A 26798-nucleotide genomic window follows, 5' to 3' on the forward strand; every position below is an offset into this window, starting at 1 on the left:
CCTTGAAGTATATGACAAAGAATACAGTTAATTTGTGGACTAATATTCTTTTGAAAAGAAGCGAATCTATCCTTTCTGTAGCGCAAAGGCAGATTTCTTCAGACGGTCGGATCTGAGTAACAGTCCTTTGTTGGATATGTCTGGATATTTTCTCCAAGAACATCTAGGTCAGGCGATTTCAGATAGGAGGAAAGATGCTAAATGCATTTTACTGTCGTTCTCCGTTAGACCAACACCCAGAAGACTACCTTTCAGTTCCAACAACTGGGTTAGACAGTCTAGATCTATGGGACAACCTTTTCGGTAGAGGTTTCATCAAGGCTCCCAATCCAGAGGTAGACAACGGGAGGAAGGAAGACAACAATACTGGCCCACTGCTCACCCCCGTCCGGCAAATGCAACACTGTGGGCACAAGGGGAGCCAGTAGATGAGAAAGAGTTTTTCCCCCATCTGCTTCATCAGACCATAGTTGGGGGCTGTCTGGGGAACAAGTGGAAAGAGTGGCAGAAAGCTGGTGCAGAGAAATGCTCAGTACTGTACAGACAATCAGGAAAGTGTACATCCTCCCCTTCCAGCAGAAACCACTCTTGTCACCAATACTTCTCAAGTTCCCCTCTTACCAGAAAGACTCCCCCAAGCAGAGGGCTCCTCAGCAAGAGGTTCGGAACATGCTGGACAAGGGGGCTGTAAAAGTAGTGAAAGGAGAGTCGTCAGGTTTTTACAGCCGCCTTTATCTGGTAGAGAACGCATCAGGGCGTGGGAGACCAGTAATAGATATGTCAACTCTGAATAAATATCTCTTGAGTGACTCCTTTCAAGATGGAGACACCATCTGGGGAGGGGATTTCATGATCTCCCTAGATCTACAGGATTCACATCTCCAAATCCCCCATTCATCCTTCCTCAAGAAGATTCTTGCCTATTGTCTCTGGGAAGATAACTTATAAATTTAGGGCCCTCTTCTTCGGCCTAGCGACAGCTCCCCAAGTATTCACCAGAGTTGTTCAGCTGATTTCAGAGTGGGTCCATGAGAGGAATTCGTCTACGAAGATACTTGGATGTTCACGTATTCTGGTACCGACAGCAGAACAGGCCAGAAGACACAGGGACTTAATTTTGGAAATGTTCAGGACCCTGGGAATTCTTATCAACTACAAGAAATCAGACATCTCAGAACATCGGGTGCAATACTTCGTTATGATAAACACTCGGAAGTCGAAGGCCTTTCCATCAGGAGAGAGTAGACAAGTTCCTGAAGATTTCGAACATGTTCTCCAATCCGCTCCAACCAATAAAGAAGTGGCAAATCCTAATAGAACATCTCGTCTCTTTGGAGAAGCTGGTTCCGAGGGTTAGAGCCCACACACGTTCCTTGCAATGGAATCTAAAGGAAAAGGAGAAAAATCAGATTAGTTCAACATACCTGATTGCATTACAAAAAGAAACAAACTGGGTTTGCAATGGTGGAGGGCTCCACAAAATCATTTGTAGGGAATGTAGTTAAGCCAGTTAGCTCCAGAAATGATAGTATTCTCAGACGCATCCCGAAATGCGATAAAGCATCTTCTGTTACTTCTTCTGAATGAACACCATATTCATTGGAAGCTTGAATTTCCAGTCAAAGGCCCATGACAGTTTATTCCACATAAATAGGGTTCTTCTGAGTAATAATAATAATAACAGCAGTTGTGCTCGGGATGCTGGAAGGGACGACTTAACCACATGTTTGTTTAACCACGTGTTTGTTCTGTTTTTTACATTTAACTTTTCCAAAAGTTTATGTAATGAATTAAAAACAGTCTCATAACTTACATATATGGCTAAAACCTTCAATCAGAACAACTTGGTTTATCCCTTAGGTCGTTTCGTACCGTCTTATATTGTTTCAGTCTGCTTTTGATTAAACGGTGGGATGATTTCCCATGCCCTGAATCATCTAGCTCTCCAGATGCACGAATGGTCAGAAGTCAAGGTGTTGACCGCCAGATATATTCCAGGGAAGACACGTGGTGGCGGATACCCTGAGCAGGTCGAACCAGATACTGTAGCACAGAGTGGTCCTTGGAAAAATCAGTAGCAGACAGACTGTTCAAGTTGTGGGTAGGGCCCACACAAGACTGCTAATAAAAACAAGCTGTGTACAGGTATTAACCTGGTATGTATCCACCTTTGTCAAAGTCCAGGGTAAACTCATGCTAAGAAAAGAAGGGTGGAGGCAGTTTGTTTAACTTCGGAATTACCTGTTTTAAGACTGCTTATGCAACAAAAATTCTTATGGAGTCGAAAAACTAAGAACAAGTCAGTTGGGTCCCAAGAGTAGAAGCATTATGGCTTTGCAAGATCCTAATATTTTCGAATTTTGTGCTCTAATTTCGACAGAAGAGCAAGCTTCCAGATTTGCACGCCAAAATGGTTTGCTTCTATTTCATACCGGGTTAATACCTACAGTATTATACAGAGTCATTTAATGAACTTTTATTAGCTGAAGGAAATGGAGGAGATATTCACTGCTATGAATGGGAGCCTAGTGATTCTGTGTTTCATTCAGCTCAAGCTACTTTCAAGTAGATTAATATTAAAGTACGGCAAATGTATTTTACAATTTTTTGTTATCATAACTACAGAAACTTTGGAAACCGGTAACAATTTTAACTACTGTATAATGTAAATGTATTTTCATTTTATCATTTTGTTACATTTTTTATTACATCTTTTCCATTTATGATTATGTATTAGAAATGTTTAAATACTTTCATTTAAACTACCAGGTTGTTGTTTGATGACTATAATCAGTAAAATTTATTAAGACTAAATATTTCAGCATCACCTCTTGATACACCAAAGGTAAGTAAAACTTATCTGCAGGGTGTGTAGTAGACTATTTAAATTTAGTGCTAATGTTGTCAATGTTCATTATTAACTTTTTTTTTTTGGTGAATTATTAAAAAACTTTTCACCACTTAGTAGTCAAGAGGAATCTAAATAAAACGTTACACAGACAAATTGTGTTCCAATTGCCAATACGAGACAGAACTATGGGAGTTAGAAGTTCTCTATTGCCAGATGAATCATGAAGCAGCTTCAGGTTATAATTGTACAAATATAAGAGTACTATTAGTATCAGAGGTATCATAATTTTGTTAAATTGAAGCAGTGGTTACAATTTGGATACTTTTTGAAGGAAATTTTTTTTTATTCTAATTTTTGGTATCCTTTGGAATACTTTTTGATTTTTCCTACTGGTAAATCTGGTCAGTAGTCGGTTCCATTTCATCTGTCCACCCATAAGTGAAGGTATAGCACATGTGCACGTGTAGTTCATAATTGGTTAAGAATCAAAATTCCAATATCATTGGTTATGGCAATAAATATTAAACTATTTCTTCAAAAACATTTGAATGTTTATACAGGCAGTCCCCAGGTTACGGCGGTCTCGGTTTACGGCATGCCAACTTTACGGTGCTTGGCTCACGGTGCCATTAACCTGATTTTATAGTGCCGCAAGTGGTTTTACGGCGCTGTACCCAGGTTTACGGTGCTGTAACCCTGTTTTAAGGCACTTACAGCACCGAAAGCCCCATTTATTCCCATTATTATTATGATGTTCCGGTTTACAGCATTTTTTTGGGGTTACGACGTGTCGTTGGGAACAGAACCCCACCGTAAACTGGGACTGCCTGTATTGCATATACAAAGAGCCCTTATACCTTCTTATACAAGTCATAAACATGCCAAGCTGTATCGATAATATATCAATACTGTACAAGCTCACAAAATGCAAGCTTGTATAAGAGTCTACTCAGATCAAACACAAACGAACAATGAGTTTTCAATAATTATGTTTTATCTTACTGATATAACCCAGGTTATATCAGTAAGATATAACCTGGGTAAGATTTTCTTATGATTGAAAAATTATTCTATTTACAGCCTCATTGCATGAACATGAAAATGTCTTTATTATGATACCAATATTATATCTACATCTATAAACGGGAACAATAACCTTTACTGATGTTGACCTCTAGAGACCAAAGCATTGACAAGTGAACGAGAGGCCTATTCATCAGATATTTGATTTTATTGCCCTTCTTTTAAGCGCATTTTCGTTTCATACAGTCAAAATGACTCTTATTGTAACCTTTATTTATTCATTCTATCGCAGTTTCGTTTCAATACCCTGCTTAAAAAAAAACATAGGCTTTTCTATGTTAAGGTGTCATCAGATATTTCAGACTTTTGCTCAATAAGTTGTTTGGTACAATACCTCTGAAACTGCCCCGTCACTGAGCTGTTATAATAAGTACTGGAAATACCATTGCCATGCATAAACTGAAATTTCCCACCAACCCACCGATGTTGAGGTGGTTGTTCCTTTCATCTTCCCCAGACAGCTTCATAGACAACATATTTCATGCTCCTTCCAGTATCACCCTACTCATGTAATTTACTTGCAAGGAATTATTCAAATACCTTTTATTTGCGCTTGCATAGCCAGATGTCTTTTTATTTACCTACAGTGAAATTAAACATAATTATTGAGAGTCCTTTGTTCGTTTGTGTTTGATGTACGTAGATTATTGGTATTATTGATGTAAATTGTCATGTTTATTATTTAAGGTCTATGGGTTCTTTGTACTATATATATATAAACATTCAGATGTACTACTGAAGAAATCATTTGCATCTTTATCATAGTAAGTCTATGATATCGGAAACATTGATTTCAGCCAATTGAGGAGCTAACTCTGCGTATGCCACATCTACCTGAAACTTACGTTAGTAAATGGACAGATGGAATGGAATAGACAATTGTCGTCATCATCTCCTCTGATCCTGTGTGATGCACAGGGCTTTTGTGAAGTTTTGCCACTATAGTCTTTCCTGTGATTTATCGTCCACAAACCAACATTCATTAATGGTATTAACCAGGGATGTACCCACCCTTGGCAGAAGCTCCTTGGTCGACAAATTGTATTAATAATAGAAATGGGTGTATATAATACTTTGATCCCCGAGGGCTATTAGTATTAAACTGGCGTCCCAAGGAGCTTCTGCCAAGGGTGGATACATATCGGGTTAATACTGCTGCCTGATACGTGGTTACCACAACCGATTGTGGCTGTTATGGTGACATCTAATGCCGAGTGCAAGATGTAAAGGAGAAACAAGTTTTTTTCTCAAAGGATTAAATGTGCGCAGAAAGAACAAAAACAGGGATGGGGAGAGGGGTGCTGGAGTGTTGGGGGGGAGAGAAAAGGATAAGAGAAAGTGTGTCTAGTTGTAGAATGTGTTAACACTAACATAAATGACAAAAAAATAAATAAATAAAATGAAAATCGCCTGATATTGTTGATCTGAATCTGTAGTCTAACTTAAAGACTTGATTTTTTTAAGTCACATTTATGACAACCTTCTATATTTCATGAGGTGTGAAACTACAGTTAAATATTTTTTATGTTGCAAATCATCAAGTATCAGACATTATTTTGTTGTTTTGTCATCCTTACCTTCTTACATTTCAGCGTTCATCACACCTGACTGCTGAGGTCTGACCAGTATTTCAGTATAAAATAAGTAGCGAAGGTTTATAAAGCGAGAAATACTGTCCCTAGCTGGAGTAGGTCTTCTACATGTTGTGCAGTACATATCTATATTGGCTACAGCCGTTAGAATTCCACTCTCATCCAAACAAGGATTCTGAGAGAATTTGACCAAGTACTTTAGTGTTCTTGCACTTCCACAAGGTCAAGGGACCTAAAAATGATTTTTTACAGCTCTGAAAATACCAGTCACCCATAGGAGAAAGAGGAAACTGAGACATATCCAACAACGTGTGTCACTGAAATCCCAGCAGACCTCCCAGTTGAACTAACTTGAGGATCTGGTGTGGTGTGCAGTGTATGAATATACCGCCACCCCCACGGGGGATAGTGCCGTCAGTGCAGCTCATAAGGAGCACTGTAGGCATTACTTAAGGTTCTTTGCAGTGACCCTTTGTCCCCTAGCTGCAACCCCTTTCATTCCTTATACTGTACCTCCTCTCATTACCATCTTACTTTTCACTCTCTCCTAATAATTGATTAATAATGCAACTGCGAGGTTTTCCTCCTGTTACACCTTTCAAACATTTTTACTGTCAATTTCCATTTCACCACTGAATGAACTCACAGGTTCCAGCACTTGGCCTTTGGTCTAAATTCTATTCTATTCTCTATGACTCCCACATGATGATACCATCTTAAATTTTGATAGAAAACTGCGCTATTACTTAACTGATGAAGGAAGTCTTTTGATAGGTTACCCGTTTAATAACAAGTTGAGAGTAAGAAAGCTCCTATTTATCATTTCTTCTCATGAAAGGGTGGTAGAGAGATGCTTTCTGTAAAGACAGGTCCACTTCCACTTCCGTTTTCTTTTTTTTGTGTTTTTGAATTAATTTTTCTAGGGCAAAAGATAAAGAGGTGATAAGAAGAGGAATAGCATGTGAGGTGAGTAGCTACTGGTGCAAACTAGTCTACTTTTTAAAATGACAAGCCTTAAGAATGAATTCTTTTAATGTACATAAGGATTTGCTCGAACTGTACTGTATTGGCTGGTGAAATTTTCATGAAGTAAACAAAGGGTGTACAATGACAAATGCAACTAAAGAAAAGTAATATTCCATGCTGATACCTAAGAGCAACTTCTCCGAATCTGAAGCTCTGACAGCTGAGCTCTTTATTAAAGCGAAAGTGCAGAACATTTCATTGGAATTTTCATTTATCATCGCGCCATTTTTTAAAGTATGTAATAAATATACTAGGTTGCATCTTTTGGTAATTTGAGGTAACTATGTAGTCAAATTACCCCTCGTGGTTAAATTTTAGTTTCTAAAAACTGGTAGGTATGGTCACCTTTAGGAAAATATCTGACAGTTTAACAAACATAAGTAAGAATATTGAGATATTCGGTTTTATTTTTTCCCACTAAATTTTTGACAGTCTTTATAATATCATGGCTTTTATATAATCAATATATTAAGCAGTAAAGTGAAACATCCTTTTCAGTGTGTTTAAAATATGTTGTATGAAAATTCTGATGACTGATTCTTTTTCCAACAGGGAGTAGTAGATAGAACTATTGTTGGCATCGTTGAAGAGGTCTTTGTCATGCCAGAAATACAGTTCCAAGTCTACCTGACTGTTTGGTCCTTACTCTATGACATTGGGAGAGGACTTTCACAGGAAGAATTCCTCAAATTTAAGAAAAAGGAAAATGAACTTTCTTTGGAGCCTGTTGCTAAAAAAGCTCTGCTGAAACATGTTCTTGAGGTAAGTGTTCTGCACAAGAAATTTGATTCTTTTTATGACCATAAAATAAATTTTGTTAATGAGACTTACCTGTCAGATATATATATAGCTGTATTCTCCGAAGTCCGACAGAATTTCAAAAAACTCACGGCACATGCAGTGGGGCCAGGTGGTTAGTACCCATTCCCGCCGCTGGGAGGTGGGTATCAGGAACCATTCCCGTTTTCTATTTAGATTTTCTCTGTCGCCGGTACTGTCAACATTTGTTTTCAGTACCTCCGTCTTTGGATTTCGTAAACTCGTTATTTTTCACTTAAGTATTCGATTTGACTTTTGGTTTTTATCACGGCTGCATCGTGATTAGATTGTGAATTGGCATACGCTTTTGTGGACTGTTTTTTGGATTTGATTTTGATTGCTCTTTGAATGATGTCTGGATCTAGTTCTGCTAGCTTCAGAGTATGTTGTGCGAATGAGTGTAAGGTGAGGCTACCGAAGACTTCGGTAGATCCTCACACTGTATGCACGAGGTGAATATTAAATGACTGCTGCAAGGAGTGTGAGACTTGCCGGATGCAAGCTGGAAGGTGTTTGTTGCCTATATCCGCAAGTTGAGCGTGATAGGATCTGGAGGTCTTCCTCCAGGAGTGCTAGTAGAGTAAGGATATTTATTCCTCTCCTGTAAACCCGAGCTTCTCGGTGGGAAAGCAATTAGATCCAAATTTAAGACAACAATTTGGAGCGGAAGGTGATACTTTCGCCTAATTTATTTTTGTCAAGTACTTTTTGGCAGTACTTATACTAAAATTGAACGTTACAAATTATAAACACCATCCGTGCTCTGGAATCGAAAGTGATTTCTCTTTAAAGTGCAGTAAGTGTTGTGATCCCCCTAGTGCAGTGGAGGGGGCGTCAGATCGGCCGTATAATGCCTCTAGGCCTGGACCTCTGTCGGACTCCCTGGACTTTGGGAGTGGGCAAGTCGAAAGCCTCAAGAGGGTTACGCGGACCCCCACCGATCTGGCGTCCCTTCGGCAGGACCTGTTGACGCTTCCCAGGCTGCCAAGGATCGTGCGCGTGCACGTATCCTGAAGGACTGCTTCTTGTCCTCTCAGATCGGCCCCATAACGCTTCTAGGCCTGGACCTCTGTCGGACTCCCAGGACTCAGGCAATGGACATGTCGAAAGCCGCAAGAGGGTTACGGGGGCTTCCCACCGATCTGGCGTCCCTTCGGCAGGATCTGTTGACGTTTCTCAGGCTGCCAAGGATCGTGCTCGTGCACATATCCTGAAGGTTTGCTTCTCGTCCTCCGAGGCGTCCTCCCCGTGCAAGGGGTGGAACTCTCGGAAGGACTCTCGCCCGCTGTAGAGAAGCTTCAGAGAAGAGGACGCTTCACGTCCTCTTTCTCAAGGCATATTTTCGTCTTCTTTGAGTGTTTCGACGCTTTTCCATCGGCTGCAGCGTGACGCCCGCAAGCAGCTATCCTGGATGCTTCTGTAGCTGCTCGTCAGGACGCTCCTCTCGCTGCCGTGCAGGACGCCGGATGGACGCCGACAGACGCTCATCAGGACTTCTCTTTGGTTGCTCGTCGTGACTCTTCAGAGCAATCAAAGACCGCCGCTGGATCGCCATCGTGGCGATCGGCTGCAGCCTGACGCCAGCAAGCAGCTATCCTGGACGCTCTGTGGCTGCTCGTCAGGACGCGCTCCTCTTGCTGCCGTGCAGGACGCGGCTGGACGCCGTCAGGACGCTCATCAGGACGCCTCTTTGGTTGTTCAACGTGACGCTTCAGAGCAATCAAAGACTGCGGGGAATCGAAGCTCCCTTCTGCATGTTGCACCGCAAGGTCTTCGTTCTCCCAAGGACTTGGGAGACTCTCTGGTTTCTTCCATTGAAGAGAGAGAAGTCTCTTGTGAGTCGGAGCCTGCAGACCTTGAGCAGCCTCCTACTTCCTCATCTACGGTCTACCAGGTGTTAGCCGGTCTTCTCAAGGACTTGTTTGGGGACAAGTTCAAACCTCGGGTCCTCTCTCTCCTCCTTCGCAGTTAACTTCGTCCAAGACGATGAGAGCGTCTGGGGTTTGTTAAGATGACTTCGTCTCTGGCGACGAAGAAGGCCTTCAAGAAGGTTAACACCTGGATTGAGGGAAGAAAGACCCAAGGCAAGACTTCTTTTACCCTGCCTCCGTCCAAGCTTTGCGACAAGGCAGGTTTGTGGTACTAGACCGGAGAGGACGTCGGCTCAAGTGTTCCTTCGTCGTCCCAGGGGTCTTCGCTACCTTGGTCGACGCGTCTAGAAGGTCCTTCCTATCTGCAACCAAAGTGTTGTGGACTTTGTCGGAGACGGATCTCCATTTGAAGGGACTTTTTCTTCCCATGGAAGTCTTTTATTTCCTGGACTGGTGTTTGGGGACTCTAGACGTTAAGATTAGAAGTTCCTTCTCTATCAGCCTGAGGGAGCTGTCTAGCGTCTTGATCTGCTTGGACAAGGCCGTCAGGGATGACTCGGAGGAACTGGCTTCCCTCTTTTGTAAGGGCCTCTTGAAGAAGAGGGCCTTGTACTGTAACTTTACACTAAGTCAGTTTCTCCGTCGCAGAGGGCAGAATTGCTGTTCGCCCCGTTGTCGAGCCATCTCTCCCCCCTGTCTTTGATCAAGGATCTCGCCGCCAGCTTGAAGGAGAAGGCCACTCACGATCTCTTGGCCCACTCGTCAAACACCCGGCAGTCCCTTTGTCGTCGTTGTCGGGTCAGACCTCCAGGAAACAGAAGCCCTTTCATAGAGGAGCTTCTTCCTATAGATCCTCTTCCTGAGGAAGAGGTCTTTCCAGAGGAGGAGCCGCCTAAACCTAGGGGCAAGAAGTGACCTGCAACGCTCCAGACGCCTGTAGGAGCCAGGCTTCTTTTTTTTTGGGAGCCTGGAGAGCAAGAGGGGCGGACTCCTGGTCCTCCTAATTATCGAGAGAGGATGCAAGATCCCCTTTCTCGACACGCCACATCTGTGCACGTCGCCCAGGGATTTGTCGCCCTTCTACCATCAAGAGAAGCAACAGCCCCTTTTCGAGTTATTAGTGCAAATGCTCGAGAAAAAGCTGTGGAAGTAGTCCTGGAGCTGGACTCCCCAGGATTCTTCAACCGACTGTTTCTAGTTCCGAAGCAGTCGGAAGGATGGAGATCAGTCCTAGATGTCAGCGGACTGAACCGTTTTCATGGCGAAGGGGGAAGTTCACGATGGAGACGTCCTAGTCTGTTCTAGGAGCATTTAGACCAGGAGATTGGTTGTCTCGCTGGACCTTCAGGACACCTTCTTTCACGTCCCCATACATCCCCAGTCGAGGAAGTTCCTGAGGTTTGTATCGGGACAAGTGTTCCAATTCAGAGCTCTTTGCTTCGGGATAAGCACAGCCCCTATAATCTTCACGATCATCATGAAGAATGTGGCGAGATGGCTTCACTTAGCGGGCATACGAATCTCGCTTTACCTGGACGATTGGCTCATTCGAGCCTCTTCGCAGTCAAAGTGTCTGGAGGACCTGAAATCGACTTTGAAGTTGACGAAGTCCCTAGGACTTTTAGTAAACGTAGACAAGTCCCATCTGATCCCGACGCAGTCCATAGTGTTCTGGGGATTCAGATGGATTCAGTGGCTTTTCAAGCTTTTCCGTCCCAGGAACGGCAGCAATGCTTTGGAAAAGTCCCATCCTACCTGGGGAAGGAAACATGCCCGGTGAGGGAATGGTTGAGTTTGCTGGGGACCATTTCCTCGCTGGAGAAGTTGGTTTCCCTGGGAAGACTGCATCTCAGATCCCTCCAGTTTTTTCCTGGCGGAAAACTAGATAAACTAGGAGGATCTAAAGGAGTCCCTGAGGATCTCTCCCGTAGTCAAGGATCTCCTGAGGTGGTGACTCGTCCCCTCAAAGTTGGCAGAAGAGGTTTTCTCTACACCTTCAGAGCCCCGACCTATAGTGTTGTTTTCCCGCGCCCAGTGAGGGATGAGGAGCAACACTAGGGGGAGGGAAGTGTCAGGCACCTGGAGAGGGGGAACAGGTGTCCTGGCACATCAATCTCAGAGTTTAGGGCGATTCTGCTGGCCCTGGTTTTTCTTCGAGAGCCAAGCTTCAGGCCGAGTGATACAGGTAAACTCGACAACACCACAGCCCTGGCATACCTCAAGAAATAGGGAGGAACTCACTCCCGGTCCCTGTCACCTGGCGTAGGATTTCCTGCTTTGGGCGCATGCTCGAGGTATCACGATCCCACGAGGTTCATGGCAGGAGTGGAGAATGTCCACGAGGACCTTCTCAGTCGGCAGCGTCATCTTCCGCCGACCGAGTGGACCCTTCATGAGGAGGTGTGTCAGGAGCTGTGGAGATTATGAGGAAGTCCTTGGTGGATCTCTTCACGACATCCAGGACAAGGAGGCTTCCTCTATACTGCTCTCCCGCACTAGATCCAGGAGCAGTAGCGGTAGATGCCCTCGTCTGGGATTGGAAGGGATTGATCTTTACGCCTTTCCTCCCTTCAAGATTCTGGGGGAGGTCATCAGGAAGTTCGCAGTGCCGGAAGGGACGCCAGTGATGTTGATCTCCCCCTTTTGGCCAGCGGCAGGGTGGTTCACAGAGGTCATGACCTTCCTGGTGGACTTCCCAAGAGCGCTTCCCCCTTAGAACCGATCTGCTCAGACAGCCCCACTTCGAAAGGTACCACAAAACCTCCCGCTCTGAGTCTGACTGCGTTCAGACTATCACGAAATTGGCGAGAGCGAGGGTTTTTCATGAGCAGTGGCAAGGGCTATCGCTAGGCGCCAGGAGACCCTCCTCCAATTTGGTGTACCAATCTTAGTGGGCCAATTTCAGGAAAGGGTGCAGAAGCAAGGGGATTTTCCTCAACCTCGATCTCTGTGCCTCAGATAGCAGACTTCCTTCTTCATTTTGGGAGAAGGAAAAGCTGGCAGTCTCGACAATTAAAGGACGTTGAAAATGTGCTCGGCAGTCTTCAGACACAGAGTTTTAGACTTAACCGACAATAAGGATCTTCACGATCTCTTGAGGTCCTTTGAGACTTCTAAGGTACCTCATCCGTGGACGCCTTCCTAGAACCTGGATATCGCCCTAGAAGTTTTTTGAAGTCGGTTACATTCGAGCCTCTTCATTCGGCATCGCCCAGGAATGTGACAAGGAAGGCTTTTTTCCTAACTGCTCTGGCGACAACGAAGAGAGTTAGTGAAGTTCAAGCCATCAACAAGCACATAGACTTTAGAGGGCATAAGGCCTTATGCTCCCTTAGCCCTATGTTTCTCGCCAAGAATGAGAACCCTTCTACCCCTTGGCCCAAGAGTTTTGAGATCAAGGATATAGCAGAAATTCTTGGGCAAGAATAAGAGAGAGTCCTGTGCCCTGTCAGGGCTCTCAATTTCTTCTTAGATAGGACGAAAGGAGGCAGAGGCCCGTCGGACAATTTGTGGTGTTCTGTCAAAGGCCGGACTTTTCCGATGTCCAAGAATGCTCTGACATTCTTTTTAAGAATACGTTCAGGAGGCTCATTCTACCTGCCAAGACAGCGACATGAGACTCCTGAAAGTCAAGGCTCACTTAGTGAGAGCTATCGCGACCTCTGTGGCTTTCCAGAAGAACATGTCCCTTAGCGATCTTCTGGGTACCACCTTTTGGCGAAGTGATTCGGTGTTCGCCTCACATTTCTTGTGGGACGTGAAGACGACATACCTGAAAACTGCTACTCGCTAGGACCATACGTTTCCGCATGCTTGGGGGCAGAGAGCAATACTCTTCCTATCCTTTAGAGGTTAGGAAGTATTTTTTAATCTTGATTTTGTGTTTTTATGGTTGTTGGGTTAGCCACCGGAGGTGGACATCCCAGTCTTTAGCTTATACTAAGTTTTATTACTTAGATAGGCTCGGTCAGGTGGTTGGTCGTTGCTCCTTTTGCCCTCACAGTATGGTCTTATGATCTAGTCCCATTGTGGTCACGCCCCGGTGGACAGATCATCTAGAACTCACCAGCTATATAGGTCACTACCTTGCTGGAGACTCTAGTAAAGCAGAAGCAGGCTTGGGTGACAGTATCACGAAGTCAGCTATGCTAACAGGTAAGGAACCAAGGCGTCAATCGCCTACATATTTTTGTTTCCTAAATCCTATTCTGTCTCTTCCCACCTCCAATGGTGGGATTCAGCTATATATATATATCTGACAGGTAAGTCTCATGAACAAAATGATATTTTAATAATAAAATAAAGTTTGTTCATACTTACCTGGCAGATATATATAATCATAGTGCCCACCCTCCCTCCTCAGGAGACAGTGGCACTAGAAAATCTGAATAGAAAACAGGAATGGTTCCTGATACCCGCCTCCCAGCGGCGGGAATGGGTACTAACCACCTGGCCCCACTGCGTGTGCCGTGAGTTTTTTGAAATTCTGTCGGACTTCGGAGAATACAGCTATATATATATCTGCCAGGTAAGTAAGAACAAACTTTATTTTATTATTAAAATTTCATGTTTTTGTACATGCAACTTACCCGGCAGATATATACTTAGCTATAGTCTCCGACGTTCCCGACAGAATTTCAAATCTCGCGGCACACGCAACCGGTAGGTCAGGTGATCTACCTTTCCCGCCGCTTTTTCTAATCAGATTTTCTCTGCCGCTGGTTCCGGCAACATCTGTTGTTGGTTCCTCCTGCTTTGATTTTCGTTTCTCGCTTGCTGAGGATCTTTTGGACTGATTTTGGTGACGTATTGGATCTTTGGCTTGGCATACGCTATTGTGGACTGTTTTTTGGATTTGCTTTTTTGATTGTTCTGTTAAGATGTCTGATATCAATGTTACACCTGTGTTTCGTGTGTGTGTTAGGCAAGAGTGTAAGGAGAGGTTGCCGAAAGCTTCGGTAGACCCTCACACTGTATGCATGAGGTGTAGGGGAATGATTGTTCTTCGGACAATAGGTGTAAGGAGTGTGAGAATTTGTCTGAACAGGAATGGAAGGTTTTGACTTCTTATTTGAAGAAGCTTGAAAAGGATAGAGCTAGGAAGGCTTCCTCTAGAAGCTCTAGTAGGTCTCGCTCTGCTGAGCATGAAGTAGAGATTAACACTGTAGGCTCTCCTAATACTTTGGTTTCAGCCCCTTCTCCCTTCACCGAACCTGTGGATTCGTCTTTTGAAATGGCTGCGATGAAGGCGGAGATCCTTAGGATGAAATTGCAAATGAGTGCTATGGATGAAGGAAGGTAGGAGTGATAGTGATTTGTGCAGTGTCCCCAGTGCAGTGGAGGGGGCGTCTGATCGGCTCCACATTGCTCCTAGGCCTAGACCTCTTCCAAACTCCCAGGACCAGTGGAGGAGGAATGTCGAAAGCCGCAAGGAGGATGTAGAGCATCCCCAACGATCAGGCGTCCTTCGGCAGATCCTGTTGTTGCGTCCCAGGCTGCCTTGGATCGCCATAGAAAAGGCATCCTGAAGAAGTGTTTTCTTCTTCTGGCTTCTTCTTCACCGAGGCGTGGTTGGAGTTCGGCTGAGGAGTCACGCCTCTGAAGAGATCCTGGAAGGCTCCTAGAGTAGAGGCTTTGGATTCGAGTCCTGAGCGCTTCCCGGAGGATTCTCCTATCGTCAGGAAGAGAGCTCGAAGATCCCCCTCGTCCTCTCCAGTAGGAGTAAAGGAGTCGACGAAGCAGATTTTGGTCGGTCTCCAGGAGCAGTTGTCAGCGCTTGTAGGATCTCTCTCCAAGGATACCTTGTCTCGTAGGAAGGATGACTTTCTTCCCATCAAAAGTTCCAGGAAGCGTCCTTCTTCGAGTCGTCGCAGCTCTTCTCCCGTCAGGCTTCCTCTTCAGCAGCAAGCTTTTTCTTCACGGAGACGCTCTTCGCCAAGCAGGCGCTCTTCTCCCAGCAGGCGCTCTACTCCCAGCAGGTGCGTTTCTACCAGGCGCTCATCATCGGAGGGAAGCACCTCTCCTTCCAGGCGCACTTCGCCTCACAGACCCTCTTCTCCTTTGGACAGGCGCTCTTCTTCTTCCAAGCGCCTCTCGCGGGACAAACTCCCTCCTTCCAGCAAACAACGCTCTCTGGCCAGACGTTCTAGCAATAGGCTCCCCTCTCCTGGCAGGCTCTTGTCAGTGGACAAGAGCCCCTCTCCTGTCAGGTGCCAGTCCGGCAGCAGGCGCCATTCTCCTGGCAGGCGCTCTTCGTTGGACAGGAGTGCTTCTCCGTCCAGGCTCGCTTCACCTGATAGGCGCTCCTCTTCTTTCAAGCCTTCCTCCCCACCTGCTCTATTGGAAGAAGTCTCAGAGGAGGAATCCCCTAAGGACGCTGGGGTTTCTGATTATAAAAGACTGGCTTCTTTGCTGATTCAGGAGTTTGGAGATTCTCTTTGCCATGCTGCCCCTCCTTCTCCTGGGTCTTTATGGGACAGTACCAAGTCAGCAAAACCCTCCTCTTTTGTCAAGATGCGCCCTACGATCTCCATGAGGAAAGCCTTTAAGGGAGTTGGAGAGTGGATGCAGTCGAAGAAGGAAGCAGGCAAGACTGTTTCTCTTTCCTCCTTCTAGGCTTTTGGGAAAGTCTGGAATTTGGTACGAGACCAAGGAGCCTATGGGGTTGGGTCTCCCCTCATCAGCAGACTCAGATTTTTTTGTCTCTGGTAGACTCCTCCAGGAGGCTTTCTCTTCTTCGGCCAAGGCGACTTGGGGAATGTGCGAGCTGGACCATCTCCTCAAGGGCCTTTTAGAGTTTTGGAGGTGTTCAGTTTTATGGATTGGTCTCTTGGGGCTTTGGCCAGGAGGACTCAAGACCCTGAATTCTTAGTATGGATGATTTTGTCAGTGTGTTGTCTTGTTTGGACAAAGTGGTGAGGGATGGTTCGATGGAAGTCGCTGCCTTATTCGGAGCTGGTATCCTTAAGAAGAGATCGGTCTTCAGCTCTTTCCTCACCAAATCCGTGTCTCCTCTCCAGAGGTCCTCTTCTGTTTGCTCCTCTATCGCCCCATCTTTTCCTCAAGAAACGGTCAAGGAGATTTCTCGCTCTTTGTCGGAGAAGGCGACCCAGGATCTTTTGGCTCAGTCATCAAAGAGAATGAGACCTGCTGTTCCCTTTCGCCAAGAAGGAGAAGGTTCCCTTTCAGGAGCCCTTTCGAGGTGGATCAAGAGCCTCCTTCAGAAGTAGAAGACCTGAGAGAAGAGGAAGGTCTTCCTCACTCCCGATTAAAAGGACGAAGTGAAAATCAAGTACTCCAGACGACAGTAGGTGCCAGACTGCTAAAGTTTGCCGAAGTCTGGGCACAGAGAGGGGGCGGACGACTGGTCCCTCTCTATTCTAAGAAAAGGTTACCTCATCCCCTTCAGGGAAAGTCCTCCCTTAACAACAACTCCAAGGGAGTTATCAGCCAGTTACAGGGATCCTGTCAAGAACCAGGCTCTTCTACTAGCAGTGGAACAAATGCTGGAAAAGGAAGCCATAGAACCGGTTCAAGAGCTCCATTCCCCAGGGTTTTACAATCGGCTTTTTCTGGTGCCGAAATCTTCGGGGGGGTGGAGGCCGGTTCTGGATGTAAGCGCCCTGAACTTCTTCATTATCAAGACGAAGTTCAACATGGAGACGACCTCTTTGGTTCTTTCTGCTCTTCGTCCAGGGGATTGGATGGTCTCCCTGGACCTTCAGGACGCTTATTTCCACATTCCCATTCATCCCTCTTCAAGAAAATTCCTAAGGTTCGTGATTCAGGGAAAAGTATTTCAGTTCAGGGCCCTGTGCTTCGGACTTTCGACGGCCCCCCAAGTGTTCACGGGCATTTTAAGGAATGTGGCACGCTGGTAACATTTAGAGGGAGTGAGGATCTCGATGTATCTCGACGGTTGGCTGATTCGAGCACAATCAAAGAAAGTTGTCTGGAGTACTTGTCAATCACCCTAAAATTGACCCAGTCCCTTGGACTCTTAGTAAACCTAGAGAAGTCCCAGGTTGTTCCGCAGCAGAGCATTGTTTACCTGGGGATTCGGATGGATTCTCGGGATTTTCTAGCTTTTCCATCCCGGGAGAGAAGAGATCGCTGCATAGAGAAGTTGACAGTCTTCCTAAAGAAAGAACATTGTTCCGCGAGGGAATGGATGAGTCTGCTGGGGACCATTTCCTCACTGGAACAGTTCGTTTCCTTGGGAAGACTTCACCTAAGACCCCTTCAATTCTACCTGAAAGAGAGATGGGATCAGAAGTCTCAGGACTTAGCAGCGTTTGTTCCTGATATCGGACAGCGTAAAGGAGGATCTCCGTTGGTGGTTGGACCTCAAAATTAAACAGAGGATTGTCTCTTCAGTTACCGAGCCCTCACCTAGTGTTATTCTCAGACGCCTCAGAGTCGGGATGGGGAGCAAACACTAGGCTCGAGAGAAGTGTCAGGCACCTGGAAGGAGACCAGGTGAACTGGCACATCAACAAAAGAACTGTTCATGTGCATCTAGCGCTCATCCATTCGAGCTTCTAGTCACAGGACAGGTGATTCAAGTGAACTCGGACAACACTACTGCCCTGGCTTACATCAGGAAACAGGGAGGAACACATTCCTTCTCCCTTTACGAAACAACGAGGGCGTTGCTGTTATGGGCGGAGGAGAGGAAGATCAGACTCCTCACCAGGTTTGTTCAAGGGGAAAGGAATGTGAGGGCCGATCTACTCAGCAGAAAAGATCAAGTCCTTACCACGGAGTGGTCCCTCCATTCAGAAGTTTGGAAAGCTGTGGAGCCTTTGGGGAAGGCCGAATATCGACCTCTTTGCAACCCACTGGAATGCAAGGTTGGAAAACTACTGCTCTCCGATCTCGGACCCGAGAGCAGTTGCCATAGACGGTCTTCTCCTAGAATGGTCCGGGATAGACAGGTATGCTTTTCCCCCATTCAAGATCTAGGGAGAAGTAGTAAGGAAAGTTCATTTCGTCAAGGGCACCAAGGCTCAACTGACTCCCTTTTCAAGATTGGTTCACAGAGGTACTGGAATGGATAGTGGATTTTCCCAGATCGCTCCCCACTCAGGAACGATCTTCTCAAACAGCCCCACTTCAACAGATTCCACAAGAATCTCCCCGCTCTCAATCTAACTGCCTTCAGACTATCGAAGGACTGGTCAGAGCGAAAGGTTTTTCGCACAAGGCTGCAAAGGCTATTGCCAGAGCCAGGAGAACCTCAACCTTGCGCGTCTACCAGTCGAAGTGGGAGGTCTTTAGAAGATGGTGCAGGACCTAATAAGATATCCTCTTCCAGTACCTCTGTGACAAACATTGCTGACTTCCTCTCTACCTGAGGGAGCAGTGCAACCTCGCTGTACCTTACACATTAAAGGTTACAGGAGTATGCTGTCTTCAGTATTCAGACACAGAGATCTGAATATCTCTGAAAATAAAGACCTTCACAACCTCATAAGGTCTTTTGAAACGTCTAAAAATCCAAGACTAGAGGCCTCCCAGTTGGAATTTAGATGTAGTCTTAAAATTCCTAATGTCAAGAAATTTGAACCTCCTCAAAAGCTTCCTCCAGGGATCTCACCAGGAAGTCACTGTTTCTCTTTGGCCTCGCCTCTGCCAAGAGAATAAGCGAACTACAAGCCTTAGAAGGTAGAGTTGGTTTTAAGAAAGATTCTGCTATATGCTCCTTCAAACCCTTCTTCTTGGCAAAGAATGAAAATCCTTCAAAACCTTGGCCAAGAACCTTGAGTTAAAAAGGTCTCTCGTCAGTGACAGGGCAAGAGTTGGAGAGGACTCTGTGCCCTGTTAGGAGCCTTAAATTCTACCTGGAAAAGAAGAAACAGCTGGGAGGTACAGTCGAAAGTCTATGGTGCTCAGTCAGGATCCTTCTAGAATGATCTCTAAAATGCGCAATCTTTTTTCATTAAGGACGTCATCAGGGAGGCTCATCTGTTTTGTGAGGATGAGCACCTAAAGCTCCTTAGAGTGGGAGCACACGAAGTGAGAGCCATTGCGACATCCTTGGCTTTTCACAAGATGTTGTCCTTCCAGTCTCTCATAGAGGCGACTTACTGGAGATGTAATTCAAGTGTTTGCATCTCATTATTTAAGGGATGTTAGAGTTACATATGATAAGTGCTTCTCTCTAGGAGCTTACGTATCTTCGGATTCGGTGCTGGGACAGGAGCTGAATCTAATCCTATATAGTTTAGCTATTTTGGTTGTTTTTAATGTGTGGTGATGTGTGTTTTTATGGTTGGTTGGAAGAGGGTGTTGGAATAAAGCCCCCCTTTCAATTCGTATCACTAACAAGGTTAGGCTTGGTCAGGTGGTCGGGATTAGTTGTTGCTCCTTGTTAATTTTTATTGATACCTAGCTCTGTCATGTAAGAGGGATAGCCCCCATTGATATGATTCAGGTGTGGGCTCTGTCATATAAGTGGGTCAGCCCCCATTGACACGATCCATATTAGGCTCTGCCATGTAAGTGGGTCATTCCCCATTGGCACGATCCAGAAGGGCTGTCAGTCATAGGTCACATCCTCGCTGAAGCTCTTGAGGCAAGCAGACTCATAGACAGTATCCATGAAGTCTTCTGCCCAATCAGGTAAGAACCATGGTTTTTTGTATATCCTACAACATATGTTGTTTCCCGTTTTTTAGTTATTAGCTGTCTCTTTCCCTCCTCCAAGGGTGCCAATCAGCTAAGTTTATATCTGACGGGTAAGTTGCATGTACAAAAATGATATTTTTATGATAAAATAAAGTTTTGTACATACTTACCCGGCAGATATATACGATTAATGGCCCTCCCAGCCTCCCCTCAGGGGACAGGTGGAAGAGAAAATCTGATTAGAAAACGGGAATGGTTCCTATTCCTGCCACCCAGCGGCGGGAAAGGTAGATCACCTGACCTACCGGTTGCGTGTGCCGCGAGATTTGAAATTCTGTCGGGAACGTTGGAGACTATAGCTAAGTATATATCTGCTGGGTAAGTATGTACAAAACTTTATCATAAAAATATCATTTTACAAATTTAGTACGCATTGAAGTAGTTCATCAAAAGACTTAAAGAGATCAGTTGCATTGTACCATACATGCAAGACCATGGAAGTTAATGAAGCATATACGCTATTTTCAGATTATATTTTCATAGTAGCTCCAAGTGTACAAAACAGGTGGTGTCAGAGGGATTCAACTCAAAACCTTTCCAAAGCCAGTGCTCAGTTGTATTGTTCTTTATACCCCACTGTTATGTCATAATACGATTTTTCAGAGTTTAGAAACTTCTATGATGTATGATTATTTCGAGTTTTGTTTTATCAGTTGTCTCAAAGAGTGTTCTAAGAGTTCAGCCATTTTATGATAGATCCTAATATCTGGCCCGTGGCTATGTCTTGACTTTGCCTAACTCTAGGCTCTTATGTATGCCTACTTTTATCGTACTGCAGTTATTTCAAGTGTGCTGCACTATTTCAGACAAGATTTTCTCTTATTATAATCCCAATGAGTCATCCTTGATAGTTACTTTTCCTTTTAACTCACCCAGATGATGATGTTAGGGAAGGCAGAAACATCCAAAATTATTTTTCATCAATGTGATTTCCATGATTCTTCGCTTAGCGAACACTGTTGTTTTCTACATTTTATTGTTTATGATGATTACAACATTTTCATGGAGAAAAATTTGCCAGATATTTTATGCCTGTGGGTTTTATAGTCAACATATGGTAATTGCAAAGAAACAAGCTAACAGAAATTTTGTTGATTTTAGAAAGAATTCACAGCAAGAGATGAACAATTGTACAGATTTATGAACAGCAGTTCGGTTTCACTAAAGGAAAAGGTAAAGTTGATGCGGTCTATAAAAGACAGTCACAGGAAAAGAAGCAGGAAGGTGATTGGAAGTTCTGATGTGCATTTATGGACCTAGAAAAGGCACTCAGTGTGATTCCAAGGGAGGAGCATTTTGGTTAAGTTTAAGAAAGAGGAAAGTGCCAGAAAAGTTGGTTAGGTTGGTTGAAACAACGGATAAAAGCACAGCCTGTGGCAAAACAGAAAAGTCTGAAGTTAGAATTGGTTTACATCAAGGATCGGTACTTAGTCCATTTCTGTTTGTACTGATTATGGATGTATTGAGCAAAGAAATTGGGAATGAAAATCTATGGGAATTGTTATAAGCAGATGGCCTGGTGGTTAAGGGAGAGACTGAAAAAGAACTGAAAAGAAAGGAAGAGAGTGGCAGGAGTCTCTTTTAATGAGATGGTATAAAGGTAAATGTGGGTGAAGTTAAGACTTTGGTACCCAGCAAGCAGGGAGGGGATAGGTTATTTATACAGGTTTCAGGAGACTTAGATTTAAAATAGGTAGAGACTTTCAAGCACTCGGGATCTACCTCGAGCCAGGAGAGGACGTGTGAATCTGAAGTCGAAAGAAAGATAAAAGTACCTCTGGGATACTGAAGGAAGTAGCATGGGTAGTGCATGGCAAAAGACTTCAAATAGCCATCCCTCCAGAGGGTGTTGAACCTCTCCAGAATCTCTGTTAGATAAAAGTATTTGTGACGAAGCTGTCGGGTGGTTAACTTGGCATACATTTCTTCATGAGGCACTACAGGAGGCAACAGGCGAATCGTATCTCCCCGGATGAGATGGGACCTCGTTTTCCCAGGTGTCGCCGGTGTACATCAGCGGTCTGTTGTTATTCACCGCCTCGGCTTCCTTGATGAGGGTCCTCAGCTGCTCCTCAAGAAGCTGGCGCATCTCAGTGTCGTGGCGAGGGTCCTCTTGACTACTCCCACCACCCTCTCAAAGAAACCTCCCTTCCAGGAAGATTGCGGGGTCTGAAATGTCCATTGAATCCTGCGCTCACACAAGAATTGCTGAGTGGCGTCCTCCTCGTATAACTCATGCAGGAACTTGCTGGCTGCTCTGAACACCATGGCATTGTCTCTGTATATCCTCGATGGAGTGCCATGGGTAACCACGAATCTTTGAAGTAATAGTATAAAGGTGTCTGCATCCAGCCCGCTGCAGTAGTCAATGTATACTGCACGGCTGGCCTGACAGGTGATGATGAGGAGGTGTCCGACCCCCCTTTTACCTTCAAAAGGCCACTGTGGTCTATTCCCACCTTCTCAAATGGGCGCAGTAGTCGAACTTGGCTGGCTGGGAGTGGGGGAGGCGGCGGTCATCGTAGAAGAGGCTTGGAGGTGATATTACAAGCTCTGCATTTTCGTACTATGCCCATAGCCAGTGATCTCAAACTTGGCATCCAACATTCCTGCTGGTAAAGGGCCATTAGTATTTACACCACAGTGCATGTGTGTTACGTGAAGGTGCTCTAGATAAAGCACAGCTAGTCTTCCTTTATGAGGCAATAACACCAGCTGGCTTTTACATAACTCATTGTTCAACAGTCGATTACTAGAATGAATGATACCTTCTCTCAAAGTTAAATTCAACTGACAATGAAATTATCTATGTGTTTAGGCACACGCACACCATTTTCCAAGCAATCACACACGGTTGGGAAATGGTGCCTCTGCTCAAGGTAAACTAATTTTAAAAATGGATCAGCGCTACTGTGCATGAACTTTAATACATATTGCATTACTCTCATCATATACATGAAATCTACCCTACTTCCCTCCAGGTTCCAGAGTTCGGCAGGTTTGGACAGGCTTCCTTCTTCACGCAGTTCGCTAAGGGCGGCAGTTACGGAGATGTTGCTTAGGTCAGTTACAGCAACCTTGCTTACAGGTGGCACTAGTTCTCCAGGCTGGCGTAGATAGTCAGGGCCTTCCTTCCAAAGGCAACTCTGTTCCAATTCCTCAGAGCCTACCCCCTGGGTCAAGATGTCCTCCGGGTTGTAATTGGTGGGGACATACTGGAGATCAAATCCACACTCCTGCTGAATAGAGTTAATTTCCCCAACCCTATTCGAAATAAATGTATTCTTATTTCCCTCCCTGCTGTCTACCCAGGCCATGGCAACTTTGCTGTCTGTCCACACAATTACATTCTGAATGTCTAACAGTCTGCTGAAATGCTTGCCTAACCTGAACCCCACAGTTAAGGCTAGCAATTCTAGTTTGGGAATTGTTAATTTAGCCTGCTTTCTAGGAGTCACCCTCATTGTAGACGTCAAGATGTTACTTTCCCCTTCTTCCCTTCGTATGTATGTTATGGCTCCATGTGCTTTGCTAGAGGCATCAGTAAACACATGCACCTCACACTTCCCCACTTTGACTCCCTGTTTGAACTTTAGATCATGAATCAATCTGAACTGTTGCTTTTACTCAGTACGTCATCCCAACCTACTGTCTCTTCCCACAAATCTTGCAAAAACATCTTGCCCTTTACAGACACAGGACTAACCAACCCCAGAGGATCAAAATTAGACACTAGCAAGGACAGTACCCGACGTTTCATGAGCTCCTGCCTCCCTCCCAACTCTAATCCCCTGCAAGGTTTTAGACTTAACAAATCTTCCCTTCTATCCCAACACATCCCTAGAATGGATATCTGTTCTGGCTCGTTCCCTCCAATCCTTCTATCGAATTCTGCAGTGTTACTTGCCCACCAAGTCAGTGGCATGTTAGCTTCGTCTAGCAAGGTTTTTACTTCGACATAGATCTCCATTTCCTCCAAGGTTGTATAGGTACCCAAAAATTGTCTTATGTGAAAGGATCTAATTAATTCTTCTCTTCCCCTCTCTTCTAAATGGGTTCTAATTACCTGTTGCAGTAGATAAGGACTCGTTGCAGTAGATAAGGACTTGTTGTGACCCCAAAATTAACTGCTTTAAATTCATACATTACAATCTGCCCATTTACTTTTTCCACAAAAAACCTGTGTATTTTATATGTCGAGGGTCTAAAATTACTCAGTAGAAGGCTTTGGGGATGTCTGAGGTGAGAGCGTATGGCTTCTCTCTGAAATGAATCCACAAATCTTACAATAGCTCGACCATGTTTGGCCCTGAATACAAACAATCATTAAGTGAAAGTTCACCCTTAGCCTTGGAGGAGGCATTGAAAACTATGCGGAGAGGTGTCATAAGACTTTCCTTTTTAACGCCAAAATGGGGGAGATAATGGCCCTCTACCTTTGTGCTCTGGACTTCTTCTATGAAGCCAGCTTCTAAGTAAGTTTGAAAGACTTTTTCATAATCCCTACGATAGTTCTCATCTTTTGCGAAATGTCGCTCTAACGAATGCAATTGGGCGAGGGCTATATCATAGTTGTTACTTGGTCTGCCTGACCCTCGGAAAGGCAGACTAACATGGTAACCTTGCTCAGTTTTCTGTATACTTTTGGTAACTTTGTCAATGGCAGCACGTTCTGAGATCCTAAACTGTTCATGTGGCGCGATTCCTATCATGTCCAACCTCCACCAGACGTCTACATCAGGTTCAGAGTCTATGATTCTACATATCCTCTAGGTACAAACTTTAGCTATGTTAACTCCTTGCAAAGCCCACTGAGGTACCCTCACATAAGGCGTGATCCCATTATGTGCAACAAAAACACTCACCCCGTCAATTTTATCCATACCAATTACAAAGTAATTAAAATAATCTGCCCCAATCAACAAGTTTACATTCTTCAACACATCCCCTGTAATTTCAACATCAGCCATTTCCCATCCCTTTTCTTGCAAATGATTCTTTATGTTGACGAGTCCTATGTTGTGGATTGGAGTGTTCACGTTATCGTGCACTACTAACTTTGTGCGAACCACCCTCTCTCCCAGATGGATACGACATGCAACTACATCAAACTCTCCTTTTACTACTTGAGACCCAAGTGGTGCAATATTCAGTGCCATGTGCTTGATGACAGGTAACTTTAATTTGCATGATAGCCAACTAGAAATAAAACTGCATTGACTGCCAGTATCTAAAAACATGCGCGCTGTGTGAGGTACCTCCTTTGAGTACAAAGTTGCATAGCGGTAGGCAACAAGGTTACTGACAACTTGACTGAAGGCTGATTCCTTACAGTTTTGGCATTTACACATGGTTTCTCATTTTTTTTTATTTGACTGGGTGTCTTGAATCTAAATTAGCTCTATTCCCCGGTCATTCTTGCCCTTGATTTGTTACTTGTTGTGACAATACATGAGGTGGCAACCATCTGTTGGTAGGTTGGTTGGATTAACCCATGGTGTGTCTTGTATCACTACTTCGACCTTCACAAATGAGACTGTGGTGTCTGACATTACACAATTTACAATTTACTTTACTGCTACAATTCTTACTGCTGTGGCCTTTAGCGAAACAATTAAAACAACGTTGCGATATGACTAGTTGTCTTTTCTTCGCGGCGGCTTTAGGATACTTGGTACACTTAAAGGGTGAATGACTTCCATTACAAAATGGACATACTTTGTTACCTGAAGCATTTGAGTCTAACACAGGATTCTGACTTTCGTTATCTGAAGGGCATCGTCTTCCATGCTACGAATAAGGAAATCAAGTGCAGTGAACAATACATTTAGATCAAAATCACACTCGCAAATACGCAACGACTTCCTGATAAACTCGCCCCTGAGACAATTTTTGACAAATTAGGCTCAATAGCATTCCTTGGTCTAATGCAGACTCACTCAGTCTCTTGATTTGCTCGATCAGCACGGTTAATTCAGTACGGAAGGCTTTTAATTCCTTACAATTACATTTTGGCACTAAAAGATCAGCTAACCGCTGATGCAATACAGTAATACCAAGGTCTGATGGTCAATCCCATAATATTTTTTTAGTGACTCCTGTGCTACTTCGTAATTTCCCGCCATTACACTTAGAGATTGTACCACTCTAAGTGGCTCGCTGTCCAGAGATCGTAATAGATACATGAACTTCGCCACGTCGCCAGTGTCAGTGTATTTTTGGACATGTACATCAAACAATTCTTGGAAGTTACAGAACTTGCTCCTCTCTCCCTTGAACATGGGTTGAGGCAATTCCTTCAATTTACGCAATGGGGTTGTGGTTTGGTTTGCGGGTGTAAGAGTCCCAATTCAACTCATAAGTACCGTGGTCGTTCTCGCTGCTTGATTGAACGACTGACCCACTTGATCATGTGTTAATGTTTCTAAATTGCTCATGTTAGATATATACAAAGTTCTCAACTGCTGTTTGTCAGCTTGAATTCTGTTCAAGAAGTTCTGATACACAGTGACATGATGTGACTCGAGTAGTATCTCTCGAGCACCTACCAGATTGTCATCGAGGAGGCCCAAGATGGCTTCCATTTGGGCTTTGTTGCTGGCTGCCATTTTGTGAGTGTGTTGGAGGGTGACTACTTATTTACATTAACTTAATCTGTAGGTGAAAAAAGGAGTATACTTGGCAAACAATTCATAGGGGTTAGAAGGAAATGACGCCAGCCTAAGTTACGTTACATTACTTTCACCCAAACAGTTAAAATAATACACAGCCCCTTGTCCTCCTAGCTAACTCTGGCGTACCCGCTCGCCTCAGATGAGTCTCATTATACGGTTTACACAGCAGCTAAATTATATCCTCTGTTCCAGA

General features: G+C 44.5%; 1 protein-coding gene across 3 annotated transcripts in view; it reads left to right on the plus strand.

The window, feature by feature from the left end:
* The window catches only part of LOC136848745 (uncharacterized), a 110301-nt gene that overhangs the window by 37329 nt on the left and 46174 nt on the right, over window positions 1-26798 (plus strand). For all 3 annotated transcript variants that reach the window (XM_067121321.1, XM_067121312.1, XM_067121302.1), the window contains exon 6: window positions 7105-7314. In XM_067121321.1, the coding sequence (XP_066977422.1) occupies window positions 7105-7314 (210 nt within the window). The remainder of the gene's footprint in view (window positions 1-7104; window positions 7315-26798) is intronic.

This window comes from Macrobrachium rosenbergii, chromosome 2 (assembly GCF_040412425.1).
Source record: "Macrobrachium rosenbergii isolate ZJJX-2024 chromosome 2, ASM4041242v1, whole genome shotgun sequence".
Taxonomy (NCBI): domain Eukaryota; kingdom Metazoa; phylum Arthropoda; class Malacostraca; order Decapoda; family Palaemonidae; genus Macrobrachium; species Macrobrachium rosenbergii.